The sequence below is a fragment of the Vitis vinifera genome, chromosome 3, assembly GCF_030704535.1.
Source record: "Vitis vinifera cultivar Pinot Noir 40024 chromosome 3, ASM3070453v1".
Lineage (NCBI taxonomy): Eukaryota > Viridiplantae > Streptophyta > Magnoliopsida > Vitales > Vitaceae > Vitis > Vitis vinifera.
In genome coordinates this window covers 18,338,941-18,359,134 of record NC_081807.1, presented here as the reverse complement: position 1 = coordinate 18,359,134, position 20,194 = coordinate 18,338,941, and the positions used below count along the sequence as shown (strand labels likewise).

Here is a 20,194-nt window from a genome sequence, read left to right as displayed (position 1 = left end):
TATCTTGATAGTGTAAACGAACAAGACTTTCAATAGGGAGAGATCTAATTAGAAGAGCATGTCCAGCACACTACACCCCATCAATATCCGAACGATGTTTGCATGAAGGAAGGTAGGAGAAATTTGTGTGAAGTGAAGACATTGTTTAAGAAGGGAAGGTAGGAGGAAACGGAACCCTACGAAAAATTGCTCCCTATATCATGTTATTCGGGAGATTGATTGACGATAAAGCTTCGTCGTCTGATAGCTAAATCGAGATGGTGTCTGGAATACGAAAACGAGCCTTGAGTGTCTGAATTTAAAATTTGTCCATCCGCCTTATTGATGCCTTCCATTGGTAAAAGTAACTCCTCATCTATCCATTAGATCATACAGATATAGGTCGTGTGGAAACTTGGGCAGATCAACGTAGTTTTCAAAACCAATCACTCTACTCGTCTATCGTTTAGTGTTGCCCTAGTGACGGACATATAAACCTAAACAAACTATAATTCAAACTAGACAAATTTGGCTGTGGAAACTTGCAAAACAAGCTCATTCGGCGACGGCAGACGAAGAATCGCACACATCACACCATCAAGATGGTAGTGAAAGCTTGAGACAACAACACAAATACAATGATGACATCGAAGTAAGCAATAAATCTAAAAAGCCCAAAATCTGGACATTGATGTGTCAATTTTCTTTCCAAACAAACAACACCAACATAATCGGAAAAACAAAAACAAACACAGTAAAAAAACAAATCGATAGTAGAAAACTTACTAAATCCAAGAACAAAATGCTTTTAGGCGAGAAAAGAAAACCTTTAGTAGTAGACCAGTCGTTAATGACGATGAAGGCAAAAAGGCGCAACCGACAATAAGCACAATAACGAAAAAAGAGCAACGCAGGCGAAAGAACACTGTGTAGAGGAAAACTAATAGATGAATCAAATGGGTGTAACCTCACTATTTATAGGGAATGAAAACCTAGGTAGACCAAGAAACACGCTGCTTGGAAGTGCTTACCAAGATTAGTAAAGAGACACGCCACTTGACAACGGGTCTCGATTGATGTGTCACATCGTTAAAGGCCAGATGATATGCGTCCCTTAGTACCCAAAAAATTGAAAAAAAGGACAATTCGTCCTATCTCCGCCTGTCAACGACTCAATCGAATAAATGCAGACAGATTAGGGGGCATTGTGGGAGGCTTCCCTCCATGTGTCCTCCCTAGGCTCAAGACTCTTTGACCATTCAAGGTAAATAGATAATCCATTTAGAGCAATCCGTTTGCACCAAGATAAACTCCGTTTAACATGGGAGGAAAAATAAAATTTATTATTCCCCGATGCTAGACGGAATGGACAAACCAAGCCGACTAGGACTTCTAGACGGACAAACCAAACCAGTTGAAAATTCCAAACATTGGTCGGATGATTAATCACCACCAATACCTAAGCGATAATCAAGACAACATTTAGACCCAAAAATCAATGTCAATAAGTTGTTACACGCAATCAGCAACATTGTCAAACGTAAATGTACAATTAACAATATGGTCTGAGATTCTTGCACGACAACCAACAAATGGCACCAGTTAGTAGCGTTTGTTTGGTATGATTGTCCAATTTGTGCTAAGATAATGGTGTTGACTACCTTATTAAGGCATAGTATTTTCCAAGACGACAATTATCAGCGCAATAAAGGCATGAATGCACAATCAATGTTCTGACTATGGCGCCATATGTTCTATAAAACCCCTCCAGAAGCATGAAAAAGGCATGCATACATAATCATTCAAAAAAGTTGGATTCATTCTCGCTAGATTTTGACTTAAGCTTTGGAGGGGCGTGCTGGGATCACCTGCTCAGACATCCTTTTGTGCAGAGAAGTAATCCGTCTGACGCTGGTGAAACTAAATTGGCCTGCATCCAGTTAGCACAACACCAATAATAAGTATGCTTATTATTTTTGTATTTGGTTGGTTGGAGAAGATGATTATAATGAGCATGCCCATTAATTATAGTAATTTCAAAAATAATTTCTTATTAAATCATTCCAAATAAAAAAATATCTAAGAAAAAACTTTAATTTTTTTTAAATAAAAAAGATTACACATTATGATTTGTAGGAAAAATTCTTAAATTATGGGCAAATAATTGAAAAAAAGGTTGGCATTCTAGAATAAACTTTTTTTAAAAATAAATATAATTCCTTTTATTATCATTTAAAGAAATATATAAATAGGCATTAATTCCAATTTAATTTCATAGTATGAACAACTAGAATAATAGTGAACATCTATGAAAACCTCAAATGACTAACAATATTCAAACAATGAATTAGATAATCAAACCATCTAATTAATAATGAATATCAATAATAAAGAACAAAATATTGGATATAAATAATAATTTTGAATTACTAAAAATAACTAAATAATGAATAAGGAAGATGAAGGTTTGTTTGGAAGTGCTTTTAAAAAATGGTTTTTAAATATTTTTTATAACAAATATTCATTTAAAATGTTCTTCACCTACAAATTTTATATGTTTTCAAATAATTTTTTTTATCCATAATGCTTTATTTTTACTTATTCTCTCTATTTTGCACATCTATTTTTTTTTTTATTACAACAATTAGGAGGTATTTGATAAAATTTAATACTTATTATTTAATAACTTAAGTTAACATTAAGATAAATTATATTTAAGTTGTCGATTTAAAACTTATTATTTAATTCTTACTTTAATTATTAAGGTTGTTTGATAAAATTAACTCAAAATTTATTATAAATAATCAAATTGATATAGTTATCCTTATACATTGTCATAAAGTAGTAACAATGAAGGTAATTAAGGCAAATAAGTATAAAAAAGTAAAATAAATATGTGAACTTAATAATAAGTTAATTATTTCTACTTATTACTTTAAGTTATTTTTATTTTAAATTATATTATTATGTTATTTTATCAAATATACTTAATTTATTTAATGACTTAATTTAAGTTATTAAGTCACTTTAAGTTATTAAGTTAGTTCATTAAACATCCACTTAGTAAAAAATAAGTTAAAATAACTAAAAACATATAGATGTACTTAGAAAACAAATTTTCTGTTTTTCTTGTTTTTAAAAAATAAAAAAGTAATATTGAGAAAATTTTGCAAACATAACCTAGTGTCTACTTCTATTTCTTATATTCCAAGAAAATTAATTTTGAAAATTGGATTTTAGAGAAGAAAATTCCAATTTCTTTGCACTTTGATATGAAGAACTAAAAACAAGGCTCTTGTCCGTATAATAACTTTGTCTAAAATTTACAAGTGGCCCAGGGTTTTGAGTTTTTTTTTTTTTTTTTTCTTTTCACATTCACATCCCAAATAAATAAAGGGAGGAGCCAACCCTCACTAAGATATTCCTTCACACCATCTTTCGATTCTTCCTCTATATATATACATATAATATATGTATGTGCATAAGGACACTGGGAAACAACCCGAAAAAATCCCTCAAATTTAAGCTTTTGATTATGCTGCTGTTTGGATTTCTGGGGTTTTAGCTCTTCTGATTCTGTGGAAATGGAGAGATCTCAGGGTTTGGATTTCAAGGACCTCCCCGAGGCTTCTTCCTCAGGTCAAACTCCTCACCTCCATCTTTGTAATTATGGCTTTTCTGGGGTTTTTTTGCTTTGATTTTCTAGGGAAGGTTTAGGAAGTTCTGGAGTGAAGCTAATTGGAGTAGATTTTTCGGTGGAAGGGACCCGAGGCTTTTGGGTTTGTGTCTTCGATTTGGGTTTTGACTGAGATGCGTTTTTTTCTGGTTTTACTTGATCTGGGTCTGGTCGGTGGCTGAGAGAAAATAGGAAAAGAAAATAGAAATTTGAATTTTGAGTCGTAGGAAGTGAAATCTACCCCCTAACGGACTGATGAAGCTAATTGGAATGGAGTGTTCGTGAGCTGTTTTTGGGGAAACAAACTGAGGCTTTTTGGTTTTGTATTTCTGTTGTGTTCGTGATTTCTGTCCTTGATTTGGGTTTTGACTTTGATGGAAATATATTTTTTTTTTTTTCTGGGATTTGTTAATCGGGGTCCGTTTGGTTCTGAGAAAAGGTAGAAAAAAAGGAAAAAAGAAGCTGGAATTTTGAGTTATGGGATAGTGAAATCCACCACCAAACGAATGGGGATTATAGGGCATAACGATTGACTGTTGTTTCTTTTCCTTTTGTGTTACTCTTCTTTTCTTTGGTTCTCCCTGCAATAGAGCAGAGGATAACTGTTTGATTGAGCTTTCAAGTGTTTATCTTCCTGATCTTCATTGGTGTCGTGATTGATTCTGTGATTGAATTTTGGGTTTTTGAAGATCTTCAGATGCCCATTTTATAAGTAGGTAGGTTTGATAATCCAAAGATTCAGTTGAGATGCTGACAAAAATGTAGGAATTGATTAGAAATGAAAGCTCTGTAAGGCAACCGGAAGTCCAAGTTTCCAATAAAAGAGTTTATACTTCTCTTGTTACACTCCTAGACTTAAGGTGTCTGTAGGGTTGGGAGATCTCTTGTGGATCTTGTTAGCTGTTTGGGAAACAATCGGGATGGAGGAGCTTTGCTTTCTTTCTCCTTTTTTGTGTTGTTGCACTTAGCTTAGTTTATGTATACTCCCAGTGTACATAGGTAGGGTGCTCAGTGCTCGTTCAGTATATTCTTTTTATCAATTAAGAAAGATAATTCCCTTTTCCTTTGTCGGTTTTCTCAACAACCCAACATAGGGGTCGTATTAAAAGATTTATCACAAGTATTGGGATTTGGGGCTGTCATAATTGGGGTTTTCTAACCAGAATTGATTTTCGGTTGGTTACTTGACACGTGCTTAATTTGTGTTCGAGCTGTTGTTTCTATATGTAGTTTACTGGGTTACATTCAGCATCTTGATTATAGAATGTAAATAACCGTATTTGTATTCATCTTCTGTTTAGTGGCTCACGAGGCTCAACTTTTTCTAACATCTATATGTGTTTTGGATGTTTGAAGGATGGAACAATTGGATGTGTTGACTTAACTTCTTTTTTTGGTGTCTCTTTTTTCCCTTTCAATTCTTTTGCAGATGGTGCACTCTTTGATGCATCACAATATGAATTTTTTGGTCAACATGCTGTGGAGGAAGTGGAGTTGGGGGGTTTGGAGAATGAAGAAAATATTCCTGTATTTGGATCCGTTGACGATGAGTATCAGTTGTTTGAGAGAGAAGAGGTAAATATTTTTCCCCTTGGGTCATGTAATGAATTAATATTAGTTTTGGTGTCCATTCAATTCTAAGTCGCATCATTTCCTAGATGGTACTTGAACTTTTTATAAAAAATTAACGGAGAAAAAGAGAAAAAGGGGCATTGCCATGGTGCTGTTAAGAGCTGAAGATAATGCTTTTATTTTAATATATAATATAAACGTATGTAGATGAGAAGTCATTTCATATAACCCTTGAGAATAAAATCATATTATTATCTATTTGTTTTAAGATGTATTTGTGTAGCTGTAACTTCTACTAAAACTCTTTTTAAAAATATCTATATGTAAAAGACCTTTACTAGAAACAGATTTGTTAGTGTTTGGTTGCTACATTTTTAGAAATTATTTTTTGAATAAACAAGTGGATAAATTTTTCATTTATAAGGTTATAAGTGTCATTTTATAAAATTTCTAATGTTATATATGTACATGTAAAACAATTCTTTTAAACAAACTCCAAGTCCCCATGTCTTTAAAATTTTAGAATGTTTTTTTTTTCCATTTTTTTTATTTATTATTTTATCATTTTCCTTTTTATTTTTTAAGGTGTTTTCACAAAAGCTACTTGTTGCAACATTTACACAGAGATTCTAAGTCCCAATGTTTTTACATCGAAGGACTACTTAAATGTAACCAAACACTCTGCAAAGGGGCTTTTACTCTCAAAAAGCTCTTTGAAGTCTTCCAAAAGGTGCATCACATAGGGCCTTGACAAACATGAAACTATGTCTGGAAGAAACATTTTTGGTACAGAAATTATGCTTTGATTCTCATTTGTTGGCTGGTATAGTTGGATAGAAGACCCCTTTGGAGTCCATTGAAAGCTTATGAGTGGCTTGGACTGGGAGGGTTTTTTCTTTTTTTTTTTTTACTTTTTTCTTTCCAGTCGTTGTATGTCTATAATTTTCTTGGTTGTAATGGTATAACTTGTATGCTATGCATGTAATGGGGTTGTGCCCCTCTTTTGGCATTGTTGATGTGTATACTGTGCTAATAGTCTATACAATAATTTTTGTTTTTGATGGTCTTTATAAAAATGTGGCAGTACATGTCTTACTGACAAATGGGAACTTCAAGATCGCTTAATCAAACCCAATCTTTAGTTGTAGTATATGGAGATGTCTTTACACCAAAATTCCTTTGTCAAGTGGTGCGCTTTGAGAAGAGAGCTTCACTTGCATAGAAGTATTTTAATCTTTCAACAAATTTCCGTTGTGGAGCTTTCTCCTGAAGAGCTTCTCTAAAATTGCTTCCCAAGAGGTTGCCTACCCAAATTAATGGAGATTCAATTGTCAAAATGTTTTTACCCCTTTTGTCTTTTTAAAGGAAGACATGGATAAAAGCAGGACAAAGAGCAGAGATGTTCCACTTAACAGAAACTTTGAAACAAAGGGAATAGCAGAGAGAAAATTAACTGGAAAAAAATTGATGTTATGACATCATCAAAGCATGATTTCTGGATGCCTATGCTATAGATGATCCATTACCATAGTCTTCAACAGAGTGATATCCTCTGTAAATCTGCCTTCAAAACCATCATACATTGGCTCCTTCATTAACTTAACAAGAGCTGCTGTGGTATCTGCTGAATGTGTCAATTTCGTTGCTACAATTGTTTGACTGACTCTTCTGTGATTTCTAAATCTTTAGACTCAGTTACAGATTACACAAAAACGAAAAATAGTTCTAATCACCTGTGCTTGTCAAAACACACCCACGCATGCTAGCACATATGTCTTTTTGCATGAGAATAAGGTCTTGCAGACATGTGTGTATTGCTGGTTGCATATGAGAATATGAGAGTTCTAATTTATTTTTCTGATTTTTCTGTAACTTTTCCTTTAATGTCATTGCTCCCAACTTCCTGTCTTCTCAAACTGCTGGATTAGTGTTATCTTAATGGTTGATGATATACATTTTTTCTTCATTTCCATCCTCAAGAACATGATACACTGCCATATTGACTCTAACCTCATTTTATTTTTTATCACCAGAGTGTAGGTTTAAGTTCTTTGTCTGACATCGATGATCTGGCAAGTACATTTTCAAAGGTAGGCTTTCTCACATTTATCATCTTGCAAGCAATGAAGAATAAATATTGTTATTGTGTCAATTTTTATAGTTCTCATATTTTATACTTCTCTAAGATCAAATGATTCTTAGTTTCTTAATGTAAAAACTATTATTTTTATTTATTTATTCATTTATTTTATCCCATGCTAAATGTTTGTATTAGTCATTGCATTGGAATTGCAATCCATAAATTACTCTCTCTCATCCTCTCCCTATGGTACTTGACTGGGGTATGCAATCCATAAGTATTTGTTTTCCTCATGTTTACTACAGCTCTGACAACAAATGTTTGCCTATAAAAATTGTTCCAATGAAATGTGATTGACAAGAATGTTACTTACTTCCATAGAATGTTGATAAGACTATTGTGAAATTGCTTCAGACAATATAGCCCTGCATTAATGATTTCTGTGTTTTTTTAATCAAATATCCTTTACGTTAATAGATGGGATATTATTTTCATTTCTGTCAGAATTTGTTAATTCTTATTACTATTCTCTCCTTTTAGTTTCATGTCCTTCTAAATGTAATTTTAAGTTGTAAATTTCTTGGAGGCATTCTTAATTCATTGTTCTGTGATACAGTTGAACAGAGTTGTTACTGGACCAAGAAATCCAGGAGTTATTGGTGATAGGGGTTCTGGATCTTTTTCAAGAGAAAGTGAGTAATCTATTTCTCTGGCATCATACTATGGTAGACATTGGATGGTTTCCTTGACATTTTGATCTATAGACCGACCAGTTTTCTTTCTAAAATCTTTCTGTATTGCTCACAGCCTTGGCCATTGGCCATCTTTTGTATGTGAAATAATAAATTCATCTTATTGCTATGGCTGAAAATATCTACCAACTGGCGAGCTTTATGTATCTATGCATTTGCATGTATCTAGATTGTATTTGATTTTCTGCTGGCAGCTTTACATCCTTTGTTGCATGCACTAGTTTATCATAGGTTCTTGCTGATTGAACATTTGTGATGGTAATGATGCTATTTAGAATATTATTAGTGTTAAGAAAAAGCCTTATTAGGGTGTCTATAGATATGAGTCCTAATTCTCTTTTTAGCTTCATTGATTGGTTAGATTCTAAATAAGGACAGGTAATGTTTTTTTGTTTCTTTCCCTTTCCCTCTTGGGTGAGCCTTTAGGCCTCCGCTGTATACTTCCTGTATACTTGGGGGTGCTGTTTTGGCATCTCCTCTTTATATATATACTTTTTGATATTACCTATAAAAAAAAAGAAAAAAAGAAAAGAAAAAGCCTAACAAATTTCACTTACTAATGAAGCGTTTAGTTTCTCTATTTCCTGCATAGAAGCATAACTTTGTCGTACTCGAGGCCAAAAACAGTTAGTTGTTGATCTGAAAATATGAAAATTAATAATATTTTAACATACCTTTTTTCTGTTGTTCTGGGCTTTATAGTTCCTCTGTGGATTATTGGCCAGAAATTAGAGGGTGGGGTTCTTGTAATAAGGCCTGGTGCCAACAGGTATTGATGGTTGATCCAGTAGCAATTGGGGGACAGTTGAGATTTGTGCAAGCCTACATGTTTGATTCTGGCCATTGAGGCAAAGGTTCTTTCCTTGGTGGAGGGCTTGAAAAAGATGTCCTAGATGGTTGTTTGGAGTTAATAGTAGTGTAGGGATTATACTGTTGTCTTTTGTCATTTTGTGGGTCTCTATGAGGTGATGGTATTGGCGGAGGGACCAGTGGGTAGGGCCAGACTATTGACCAAAAAGCTAATAAGTTGGCTGAAAGGTTGCCTCCTCTCTAGTTGACTTTGGACTTCTCATTTGTGATGAGGCATGGTTTAAGGTTGCCTTCTGTTGTAACATTGAGTATTCTGTTGTTTATGGGAGTTTGTTTACTGTCTTGTGGAACATGGCTTGTTCCCCCCTTTTTTTGGTTCTTTTTGTTCTCTCCTTTTATTTTTCTTTTTTTTTTTTTTTTTTTGCTTTTGTTTTGTTTTTGGTTACCTCATGAACTTGAAATTCTTCATGTTAATGATTTAATTATGTCAAGTTTAAAAAATTTATTCTCTTATGAACATTTTCCTATGTTTTATGAGTTTAACAGATTACATTACTATTGCCTTATGTTTTAAGGCTCATGCCTTGCCTTGATAGAGCAGGGATGAAAGTCCCCCGAAAGTTTATTGAAGTATGATTTTACAATTCCATTTTGTTCCTCTGTGGGACTTTTTATTTATAAAATGCACACCAGTTAGGTGTGAATAATATGTGGGGATTCCAAATGAAGAACAAGCCAAGATCTCTCATGAAATCTCTGAAAGCTAGCCTCTCATGGAGGTTGAGGATCAAGCTAGCCTATTAATCTGCTCTGAATCTTTTTATTTTCTCATAGGTTCAATCCCCTCTGAATCTTCTTTGTGCTTGTTCAAAAGGTTTATCTGTTATTAGCCCTTCGAGCTCTCTAAGTTAGGGCACTTTCCCATCCTTGCTGTGCAGAGAAGGGATGAAAGTGTATCAAAGTATGATTCAATAGGGCCTTAGGTTTATGAAAAGTTTCTCCAAGAAGTGTTTGGAAAGATCGCTTGATTGAAATCTTCTGGCCCTAGGATGCTTATAGTGGTCGGTTGTTGTGCTTTCACCCAATCTGTATTAATGTGCAATAATTCATGTTTGCAAATAGAATGCCTCCTTTGCATGTAGTTTGAAATATGTGTTTGCCTTTCTTTAGTTAATTGTATATTTTGTAAATTTGTTGTCAAACCCATATGTCCAACATGTCTACCATGTGAATTTGATTTTATTAGTAACTTAAACTACCTTATTGGGTATTTATTGTGTCATTGAGCTATATTTTCCTACTTGGTTACTGTGAAAATGTAATTCATAGCATTACATAAATGCATTTATGGTTACCTCACATTGTTGGAACAGCTTCATATTACTTAAGTTTATTAATTACTTTTTTTTCTTAGTTATGAAGAAGTTCTAGTCCTTTACTCTGCTTCACCTACCATTTCCATAGTCCACTTCTTTAAAATCAGGATAGTGAATGGATCTTGTATCTTAGGAGATGAACAAAAGAATGTTTTTTCTTCAGCATTTTTTTGGTTATTGGTTTTGTTTTTGTTTTGTGGCAGGTAACATATTTTTTTATTGTCTTTATTGAGGCTCAAACCTGAGATCTCCCACATCCCCACCCCAACCCCATCCCCCTTGAGCTAGCTGTCTCCAGTAATTTTGAAGATGAAATTATTAGATTTTTGAAATAACAAATAATGGCTGCTTTTGCTAAACGTTTCAAGGGGCAGATTCAACAAATCTTCATCCAAAATTTACTGTTTCTCATTTAGTTTGTTCTATCTGCATGTGTGCACACACACACATGTGCAGGATGTTTACAAGGTGCATCCCAACAGATGTCAAAAAGGGAAAAAAGGGCTTCTGTTATGGAGACTAAAAGAGCAACATTAATCAATTACTTAAAAGGGTTAAGCTCTTAAAATGACTAGTTTCTTAGCTTCTGCCATGTGCTTGTATGTACTTTTACTTCATAACAGTTGGATTTTTGTGCCAATGTCATAGAACATGTAGAATTTGAAAATTGTATTTATTTATTATTATCAACTAAGTATTTCTAGTGAGCTTTTGAGTTTGCTTTGTCACCTGGTCTTAAACATTCTGTATGCCTCTGTTGTTCATTAAACTTTCAGTTAGGTGTTGTATGACAATAGAGATGTAACAAAATAAAATATTATCACTTCCTATATTTATGCCTAACATAAGTACTTAATTGAACATCTTTATCTCCATCACTAGGCTATCTACACCATTTCATTTTTTATTACTGATGATCGGATGTGAAGTCATTATATTGTAGTATTATATAAAGGCTAGTGCAAATGATTTTTGTATGGTTGATGGTGTCATTGTTACTTCTATAGATTTTTTTACATATAGTAGATTGATGACATATGGTTATTTTAACTTTCTCTAGTTTTACGATATTTCCAGATTTAGTAGGGTACTTTTAATAATGGCACTGAAGGTTTTGTATTAAGCTATATCATTTCTAGTTTGCTGATGCTATTATTTTCTTATCTAGAGTTGTTGGAGAGGAATGTCAAACTTATCCTCAGGGGGAAAGTTTGTTTTGGTACCATGATTTGAAAATAAATAGAAAATAGTAACTTATTTAAAATCAGTTATTTTTATATATTTGAAAATATGTAGAAATTTATGCACTCTAATATTGATTTGCAATATGTTTCCCAAAATGCTCTTTTCAGTTGGGTGGCAGCAACTGTTCAGGAGACTCTATGTGGACTCTCCCTCTCTATCCCATTCTCTCAACATAAAAAAGCCTTGTCTAGAAAATCTCTCACTTACCAATTTATTGTTTTGAAACGAGAGAATTCAACACCGGTTTTACAGAATAAAATTAGGAAAGGAAGGAGGCCTTCTTAAAACAATGGGTCCAACTATGAGATAGAGAACAAAGGCGAGTGAGAGGAGTTGGGATATTCTCTGGGGATTGAAGATTTTCTATTATTTTTTTTTGTTAGGTCATGAAACATGACAAATTCTTAAATTTAGAATTGGCAAAAATGTCATTCAATTTATATATATAGCATTAATTTTTTATTATTTAGAATTCCATTAGTATTTTGTTATAAATATTATTTTATGAATCGAATAAGTATATATTATGAAAATAAAAAATGTAAGTAAAATAAAATTCATAATGGTTTTATTTTTCAAAATTCAATTTTTTTTTCTAAATTAGAAATAATTAAATGCTATATAGTTAATCTAGGAAAAAATTTGATGTGTCGTGTTTTAGAAAAACGGTCAATGAGAATTTGTAACGAGTCATCACCTTGTAAGAAGATATAAGATGATATTGTTTTATACATAGGAAATAATCCTGGGTAGAGTAAAAGGAGGGTGGAGTTTCTTTGGAAGTTATCGTCACCAATAGAGGAAGTATATTTCGGGAAATATATTGGAAAGTAAAGTGAGAGAGTACATAAATTTCTAAATATTTCAGAATTTGTGAAGATAACTTTAATTTTATACAAGTGAGTTTCTATTTTTCGATTGTTTTCAAATCACTGCACTAAAACACAAGTTTCCCTATCCTCAAATATAGGGACTAGCTTAAGTTGAAATTTGACAATTTTATGTTGTATTAACATTAATCAGGTGATGCTGTGTAGGCTTGGTTCCCTTGTGGGTTATAGCACTAGCTGTTATCTTGTCTGGGTCTTCCTTTTGGGTGTGAATCCTAGGGCTACTAGTTTTAGGTATTTAATTCGAGAATGAATCTGTAGGAGGTGTGATAGGTGGAAGAAGGCTTTCTTGCCCATATTCTCATGTAGTACCTTTTTATTGCAGAAAACTAGTTGGTATTGCTGTGATTGAAAAAATCCTGATGTAAGTTCCCTTGGGAAGGTGTTGTAAGGGTAACAAAGAGCATCTTTAGGTTGGAGTCAAGTCTGCAATCCCAAATGTGAATGGGGTTTGGGCATTGGGTGGCCTATTTGAAGAATAGGGCTCCAATGGTAAGTGTATTTTCTGTTTTCTCGGGGGTTTGATCCATTGTCACGCAATATTGTTAAAAGTATATGTAGTTTGCTCTGAAACAGAAAACACTCTTAACATTGTGCTCAGTTGGAGGCTGTCCATTAATCTGTTTTTGGGAGGATGTCTGGTGGGCAATCAACCATTTACGCATTTGTTTTTAGTTTAGTTTCTATCTCATCTTGAGGGGTAAAATCTTCCTTATGCACTTGTTTTAGTCAATCTTATTCAGTTCATCTTTGGAATTTCCATGTCTCTGTGATGCGAGAAATCATGGATTTGAAAAGCTTCACCTCTTGCTCTCTTTGCAACATGTGTATTTACTCTCCTTGCACGGATGACAGGTCTTGGACTTTTGACTTTTTCAGACCGATTTTGTGCAAAATTGTTCCTTTGCACCTTGTCTTCGAGTAGTCCTCTGCAGGCCAATTTTCTTTGGAAGTCTGAAGTTTTGCTTAAAATCAAGGTTTTCACTTGAGCGTTGGCTAATTGGAAGATTGATGCCCAATGTGCTACAGATGAGATCTTATAAAGACATTACACTCTTTGTCTAGATAACAGAGAAACCACAAACCACTTGTTAATTGTTCTGTAGCTTCAGGATTATGGTAGAGATTATTCCAATTGGGCAATGTTTCTTGGACCTCTATGAAGTGTTGGGCACTATGTTATCAATGGTGTGCCTAGGTGCAAAGTGATGTGGAGGTGTTGCCAGCTCACCTCACCTGGAGCAGGTGCAGTGCCACCAGCCAAGGTGCTAAGGCTTGCCTTCGTTCTTTTTTTGTCTTTGCCCTGGGAAAAACAATGTAATTTTGCGCCATGCTCTTTTTTTTTCTTCCAAAATCATGAGAAATAGACATCGTTTTGCACATGCTTCATAAAAAGTAACCCAACTTCAAAAGTAGTTTTTTCTTTCAACCCAACAGGTGAGGGCAAAACTCAAAAACCATATAGGGAAAATGTCGGATACCTGACTCCATGGCTACACAGCTTTCATTGTTCCACACTGCCATTCATCCAGTCTTCAGTGGTTTTTAAGGTATTGATTTTTGTTTTTTAAAAATAATTTCATTTTTTTTAGGGAAACCTTTTCTTTCAAACAAATATTTTTTTAACTGTTTTAAAGAGGAAGAAGAGCATAACCTTTTCTTTTCATATTTTATTTTAAAAAGATAGAGAAAACTAATTTCAAAGAAGAGAACAGCTGATTTCTAGAACTAATTTAAACCTGATTTTTAAAAGTGAAGGTAGCCGATTTTTGAATCTAATTTTTTTTTTTTAACTGATCTATGTTAAAGATGATTTTTAGACTGATTTCTGAAGTTAATGAGAATTGAGAATTGATTTATGAGTATCCTTGGTGATCAGTGAGTAAATTTTTTAAATGCATGTCTAAATTTGCAATATTTTATAAAATTGCATATGCCCCTTACAGTGCTCCTTACTTGAACAAACACGAGTCTTGGGCCATGCCTTGCACCTTGTGCCTTTTTAAAAATAGGGTGGATGCCGATTATTGCCTTTTGGGGGTTTTTTTGAGCATCTGTAGGCAGAGAGTGCTTTGGCAGCGGGCTTTGCTTGTATATCTGCATTATTTGGTTTGAGAGAAACGCTAAGATTTTAGGGTAAATGCAGGCCTGTTGAGCACTGTTGAATATTGTTTGTTTCTATGCTTCCTTATGGGGGGGCCCATTACTGGGGTGTTCCTGAGTGTTCTGTTGGGCATGATTCTACTAAGTTGGGGAGCTGTGTGAATTAGGAGAGACTCTAGGTTGAGAGTTGTGGATTCCATTCCTGTAGGTTCTTTGAAACTTAATTTTGATGGACCCTGGTTCTATGGGCATTCAGAGTGCCATAAGAATGTCTTATGGCCATGTGGTTGGAGCATTCTTCTATTCAGCTGGTTTTGGATCAGTTATTTAGGCTGAACTACCTTTTATGGAAGCTTGATTGAGGTATTTGCTTGGAGCTACAGAAAATGGCAGTGAAAGGGGATTCAGTCGGTTTTCTCCTTTCAATATTTTAAGGGAAGAGGGGGCTCTGGAAACCAGTTGCTTCATTGCTCAAGTCCATAGGATTATTAATTTCTTGAGGCTTATAGGATGCTCCTTTTTCTGGAGGTCTAACTCAAATAAGAAGGCAGTAGATTGTCTGACAAAATGGGGAGGTTTATCAGCATATCCTTCTAAAGGGAATTTTTTTCTTCATAGGGTTTGGCACCTCCGTGCTAGTCTGTTAGCTGGAGTTTTTGGGTTGCCTTTTTTGAGTAAATATTTTGATTGTTTCTTCCTTTTTGTTTGTCTTGAAGGATAGGCCATGCTGCTTTACTTCATTTTTCCTTTTAATAAAATATCATGATCAATAAAAGTAACAATAGTAAATATTACTTATTGGAAAAAAAGAGAGATGGTTTCCCTTTTTGCTTTGAAACCTAGATCTGCAGACTAGGTGGCTGATAATTTGGCCCAAGAGGGTGCTAGATATCAAGAAATTTTTGTTAGGAACATCTGTCCTTGACTGCTTTGTGACAGTGGCTGTTTTGAAATTTGTTTTTATCTTTTTGTTGTATTTTTCTTCCTTTTTATGAAAGATATCTCATCATTATTTCTCTTTTTGTCAAATAAACCCCTGTTCCTTATTTTGGAAAAAATAGAAAAGAAGAAAATTAAGGAAGCATGCCATAATGAACCTGTTAATATTGTGATGATGATGGTGATGCCACTTACGAAAAGTTGAGTGTTGATTTGAATGTCCCATATCTATTGAGGATGACGAAGAAACCTACATGTTCAGTTGAAAATCTAAAAATCATGAAGTACTTGTTTGTTAAGGTTCTTTCCCATTTTATTTCATCTCTAAAATAGTTGTCAGTTAAAAGTAGCAATTCTTATGTGGTGCTTTATGAAAAATTATTCAATAGAATCATAGGCAAAAGCAACCAATCCCTATATGCCAAATAGTTATAGATCTATATATATTTGCATGAAGTAAGTTCAAATATTCTACATTTGCACAAATGAAGTCGAATTTCAGGTTTAACTGAAGTTAGGAGATTGGTTGGGATTGTGGTTTTGTTGGTTTCACTAGAACAATTGGTTGGTTTTTTTTTTTTTGGTTATTTATTTATTTATTTTTTAAATATGGCAATATATATTTCCTAATATTGAGAACTTAGATTCTTAGCATTTATATGCAATCATTAACCTATTTATCAAAGATAGATTATTATTATTTTTTTCCCAAAATTATATGTTGGTGTTTCTTAATATTTCTATATTTTGCCTTTCATCCTATATGCTTTGTAATTAAAAACTTCTCCTCCCAAGTCTTTCTATTGAACTACCAATTATCCTACAAACTTGAGCTTGCAGGGTTTGGGTTCATAATGTATATCATGCTCTCTAGCATCCTCCCTCACATGTAGCCTATTTTTTGGGCTTACACGTGGACTTAATAAATTGGGAAAATAAATTTATGGTGGTGAGGTTTGAACGCATGACGTCCCACCAAATGAGATTTTGATACCATGTTGAACTACCACTTTCCCTAAAAGTTTAAGCTTGTTGGATTTAAGTTCATAATGTATGTCGTGCTCTCCAACACTTTTTATTTTTTGGGTTGGCTTTATAATGGGGTCGTATGACCAAGATCTTACTCTCTCATTCTTTTTCCCCCCACTTTGTGGTGCGTAATTTGCAATTACGCCTCTTGGGTCGCAAGACAATGTGCTAAACCTAGTAATCTCTCTCTCTCTCTCTCTCTCTTTCTCTTGTTCTTGCAAAAATGGATGACAAAAATGGCGGAACACATTATGGGGCCATCAACTATATTTAGCAATTGTTTTGTACTTCTGGCATATGTTCTTTAACTACAGTTTTCTGGTTTCTCACTCAAATAAAAACTTTTTGGATAACTGAACTAGTACTGTTACCCCATTTATTTTTATACCTATGATATAATTCTGAGTACTTTTTAGGCAGAACTTGACAATGAAAAATGAAGAGTGGTTTAATTTTGTAGTTATGTAGTGTTAGAGATTTTGCACGTCCCATTTTGTTGTTTTATCATTTAGGAAGAAGCAGATTGACTCGACTAGTGATTGTAATTATTCTAGTAGAGTACACTTTCCTTTCATTCTTTGATAGTCAAGGAAGTACAATAACATTGAATAAAAAAGTCATGCAGAGATTTCCATTTTCAGTCTATAAAATGTCTGTGCACTCCAGTACTTTTTTGCCCCTTCCATGTTGTGCTAATTTTGATCATTGTTTCCCCAACTTGTGTGAGGTGTTATAAAATTAGTGGAACTTCATCATCTGCAAGTGCTTATTAATGGATTCTAGTTTCTTAATTTCTGTGCCTCAATTGATGCCAAGTTCTTTTTAGGTTCGTCTGCAGCTGATTGGGCACAAGACACAGATTTTCCGAACTGGTTGGATCAGCATATGTTTGATGCAGAATGTTCTCAGGAAGGCAAGAGGTGGTCATCACAGCCACATGCTTCTTCTGCTCATCTAGGTGAATCAAGGCCTTTGTACAGAACATCGTCATATCCTCAGCAGCCACAGCAGCCACATCACTTCTCGAGTGAACCAATTTTAGTGCCCAAATCATCTTTCACATCTTTCCCTCCGGGTGGCAGTTCTCAACAGGCTTCACCACGCCACCACCATTCACATCACCTGAATATTTCATCTCTTACTGTCGGACCTCAGTTGCACTTATCTGCGCCAAATCTATCTCCTTTATCTAACTCTAATATCCATTTGTCTGGCTTACCACATGGGTTGCATTACGGTGGAAATATACCTCAGTTCAACCCTCCTGGTCTATCTGTTAATAATAGGCCACTGAACCACTGGGTCAATCATGCTGGCTTAATTCATGGAGATCACCCTAGCCTCTTGAACAATATTCTGCAACAACAATTACCTCATCAAAATGGGATAATGCCCCAACAGTTAATGTCACAACAGCAGCTTCAACAGCAGAGGTTGCATCATTCAGTTCAACCATCCATGGCCCATTTTTCAGCACTGCGATCCCAACTGTATAATACCCATCCTTCACCTCAACATAAAGGAATGCCTGGATTGTCTGATATGAGAGATCAAAGACCCAAGTCAACACAAAGGAGTAAACAAAACATGCGCTTTTCTCACCAAGCCTCTGATTCTAGCAGCCAGAAAAGTGATAATGGTCTGGTGCAATTCAGGTCCAAGTATATGACAGCTGATGAGATAGAGAGTATTCTTAGAATGCAGCATGCTGCCACACATAGCAATGACCCCTACATAGATGATTATTACCACCAAGCACGTCTTGCTAAAAAATCTGCTGAATCAAGGTTGAAACACCATTTCTACCCGTCTCACCTTAAGGATCTTCCTACTCGAGGACGCAATAATACAGAACAGCATTCTCATCTCCCTGTAGATGCTCTTGGGAGGATTGCCTTCTCTTCCATCCGTAGGCCTCGCCCCCTCCTTGAAGTAGACTCTCCTTCCTCTGGCTCTAATGATGGCAGCACTGAACAGAATGTCACTGTAAAGCCACTGGAACAGGAACCAATGCTTGCAGCTAGGATAGCTATTGAGGATGGCCTTTGTCTTCTCCTTGACGTAGATGATATTGATCGGGTTTTACAATTTAGTCCCCCCCAAGATGGAGGGATTCAGCTGAGGCGGAAGCGGCAGATGCTGTTGGAAGGGTTAGCAGCTTCACTTCAGCTTGTTGACCCGCTTGGGAAAAGTGGCCATGCAGTTGGGTTGGCTCCCAATGATGACCTTGTTTTCCTGCGTTTGGTCTCTCTTCCCAAGGGCCGAAAGCTCCTTTTCAGGTACATTCAGCTACTTTTCCCAGGTGGTGAGCTTGCCAGAATTGTCTGCATGGCTATTTTCCGTCATTTGAGGTTTTTATTTGGCGGCCTTCCCTCTGATAAGGGGGCGGCAGAGACAACAATAGATCTCGCAAAGACAGTTTCCACTTGTGTTAATGGCATGGATCTTCGTGCTTTGAGTGCTTGTCTGGTTGCAGTTGTTTGTTCTTCAGAGCAGCCACCCCTCCGCCCTCTTGGAAGCCCTGCTGGAGATGGGGCCTCTATTATCTTAAAATCTGTTCTTGAAAGGGCAACCGAACTCCTAACTGATCCTCATGTTGCTGGCAAATGTAGCATGCCCAACCGTGCTCTTTGGCAGGCTTCTTTTGATGAATTCTTTAGTCTTCTTACCAAGTATTGCCTGAGTAAATATGAGACTATCATACAGTCAATATTTTCACAAACCCAGCCTGGCACAGAAATAATTAGTTCAGAGTCCACAAGAGCAATAAGCCGGGAAATGCCTGTGGAGCTTCTACGTGCAAGTCTTCCTCACACTGATGAGCACCAGCGGAAGCTTTTACTAGATTTTGCTCAGCGATCCATGCCCATCACAGGATTCAATACCCGAGGGAGCAGTGGCCAGGTAACTTCTGAATCAGTGAGGGGTTAATAGAAGAGGAAATAAAGAAATATGATGTGAAAGGCATCTCAGAAACATCCATATGCTGTAGTGGATTAGTTGTGTGTCATCCCTTCACAAAGGCAATATATACACACACATATATATGCTTAGGAATGAAATGTGGCCACACTGGCTTCAGCCTCATTTGTTTTCCTGTCTTTTTTGTTCCTTTTTAAAAGTGTTGGATACGTTATGTGATGTTCATCTTGTTAAACTTAGTCATATATGCATTAATGTGTACTATCGTCAAGGGGAGTTTGTGACTGGAAGTGTTTTTTCTTCTGGGGAGCTTAATTTTGGTGCTCTGTGTTGAAACTCCGGCCAAAACTGGGAAGTATAGGGAAAGAGAATGTACAGAGGGTGGTCCTACCAAAACCTTCGAACCCCGTTCTTCCTCCTTATGGACCTAGAAAGAAGTTTGTGGTCGTCTCAAGATGGGGGAAGTATCAATTATGTATTTTGTTAGCATGATATAGTAGTAGTCTAGGGTTTTTTATTTCCCTTCTTGTATTACTTTGATGAGAAAATCTTGTAATAATTGAAGTTGTTGTAGTTATATTTGACAAAGTTCTGGATTTGATGTTATGCATGATTCAACTTTCTTAGGTTTTTCGATACCAATGTTGCTTGTAAGGTTAAGTTTTTTATTCTAGTTTTTATCTAAATTTGCATGAAGTATGAGGTGTTTTCAGGTGTTTTTTGGTCTAGTGCTTTAAGAAATAACTGGAGACAGTGAATAGGTCAAGGTCTAGAATTTTCAGATTGTGAATTAGTCCATAACAACACATTTATGGAGACTA

At 35.2% G+C, this 20,194-nt stretch overlaps 1 protein-coding gene across 1 annotated transcript; it reads left to right on the top strand.

The window, feature by feature from the left end:
- The first annotated feature begins 3,332 nt into the window (after nucleotides 1-3,332).
- LOC100255521 (protein PAT1 homolog 2) lies at nucleotides 3,333-20,015 on the top strand. The gene is made up of 5 exons (XM_002264784.4): nucleotides 3,333-3,618; nucleotides 5,085-5,230; nucleotides 7,261-7,317; nucleotides 7,924-7,999; nucleotides 17,278-20,015. The coding sequence occupies exons 1-5, from the start codon at nucleotides 3,564-3,566 to the stop codon at nucleotides 19,380-19,382; spliced, it is 2,439 nt and encodes an 812-aa protein (XP_002264820.1). The 5' UTR covers nucleotides 3,333-3,563; the 3' UTR covers nucleotides 19,383-20,015.
- Nucleotides 20,016-20,194: the final 179 nt, after the last annotated feature.

What these genes read in the sequence shown, in the direction of transcription:
- LOC100255521 (XM_002264784.4), top strand. Translation starts at nt 3,564, where the DNA reads ATGGAGAGATCTCAGGGTTTGGATTTCAAGGACCTCCCCGAGGCTTCT. An exon ending in CCCCGAGGCTTCTTCCTCAG is followed by an intron (nt 3,619 to 5,084) that starts GTCAAACTCCTC and finishes ATTCTTTTGCAG; the next exon opens with ATGGTGCACTCTTTGATGCA. An exon ending in TGGATCTTTTTCAAGAGAAA is followed by an intron (nt 8,000 to 17,277) that starts GTGAGTAATCTA and finishes AGTTCTTTTTAG; the next exon opens with GTTCGTCTGCAGCTGATTGG.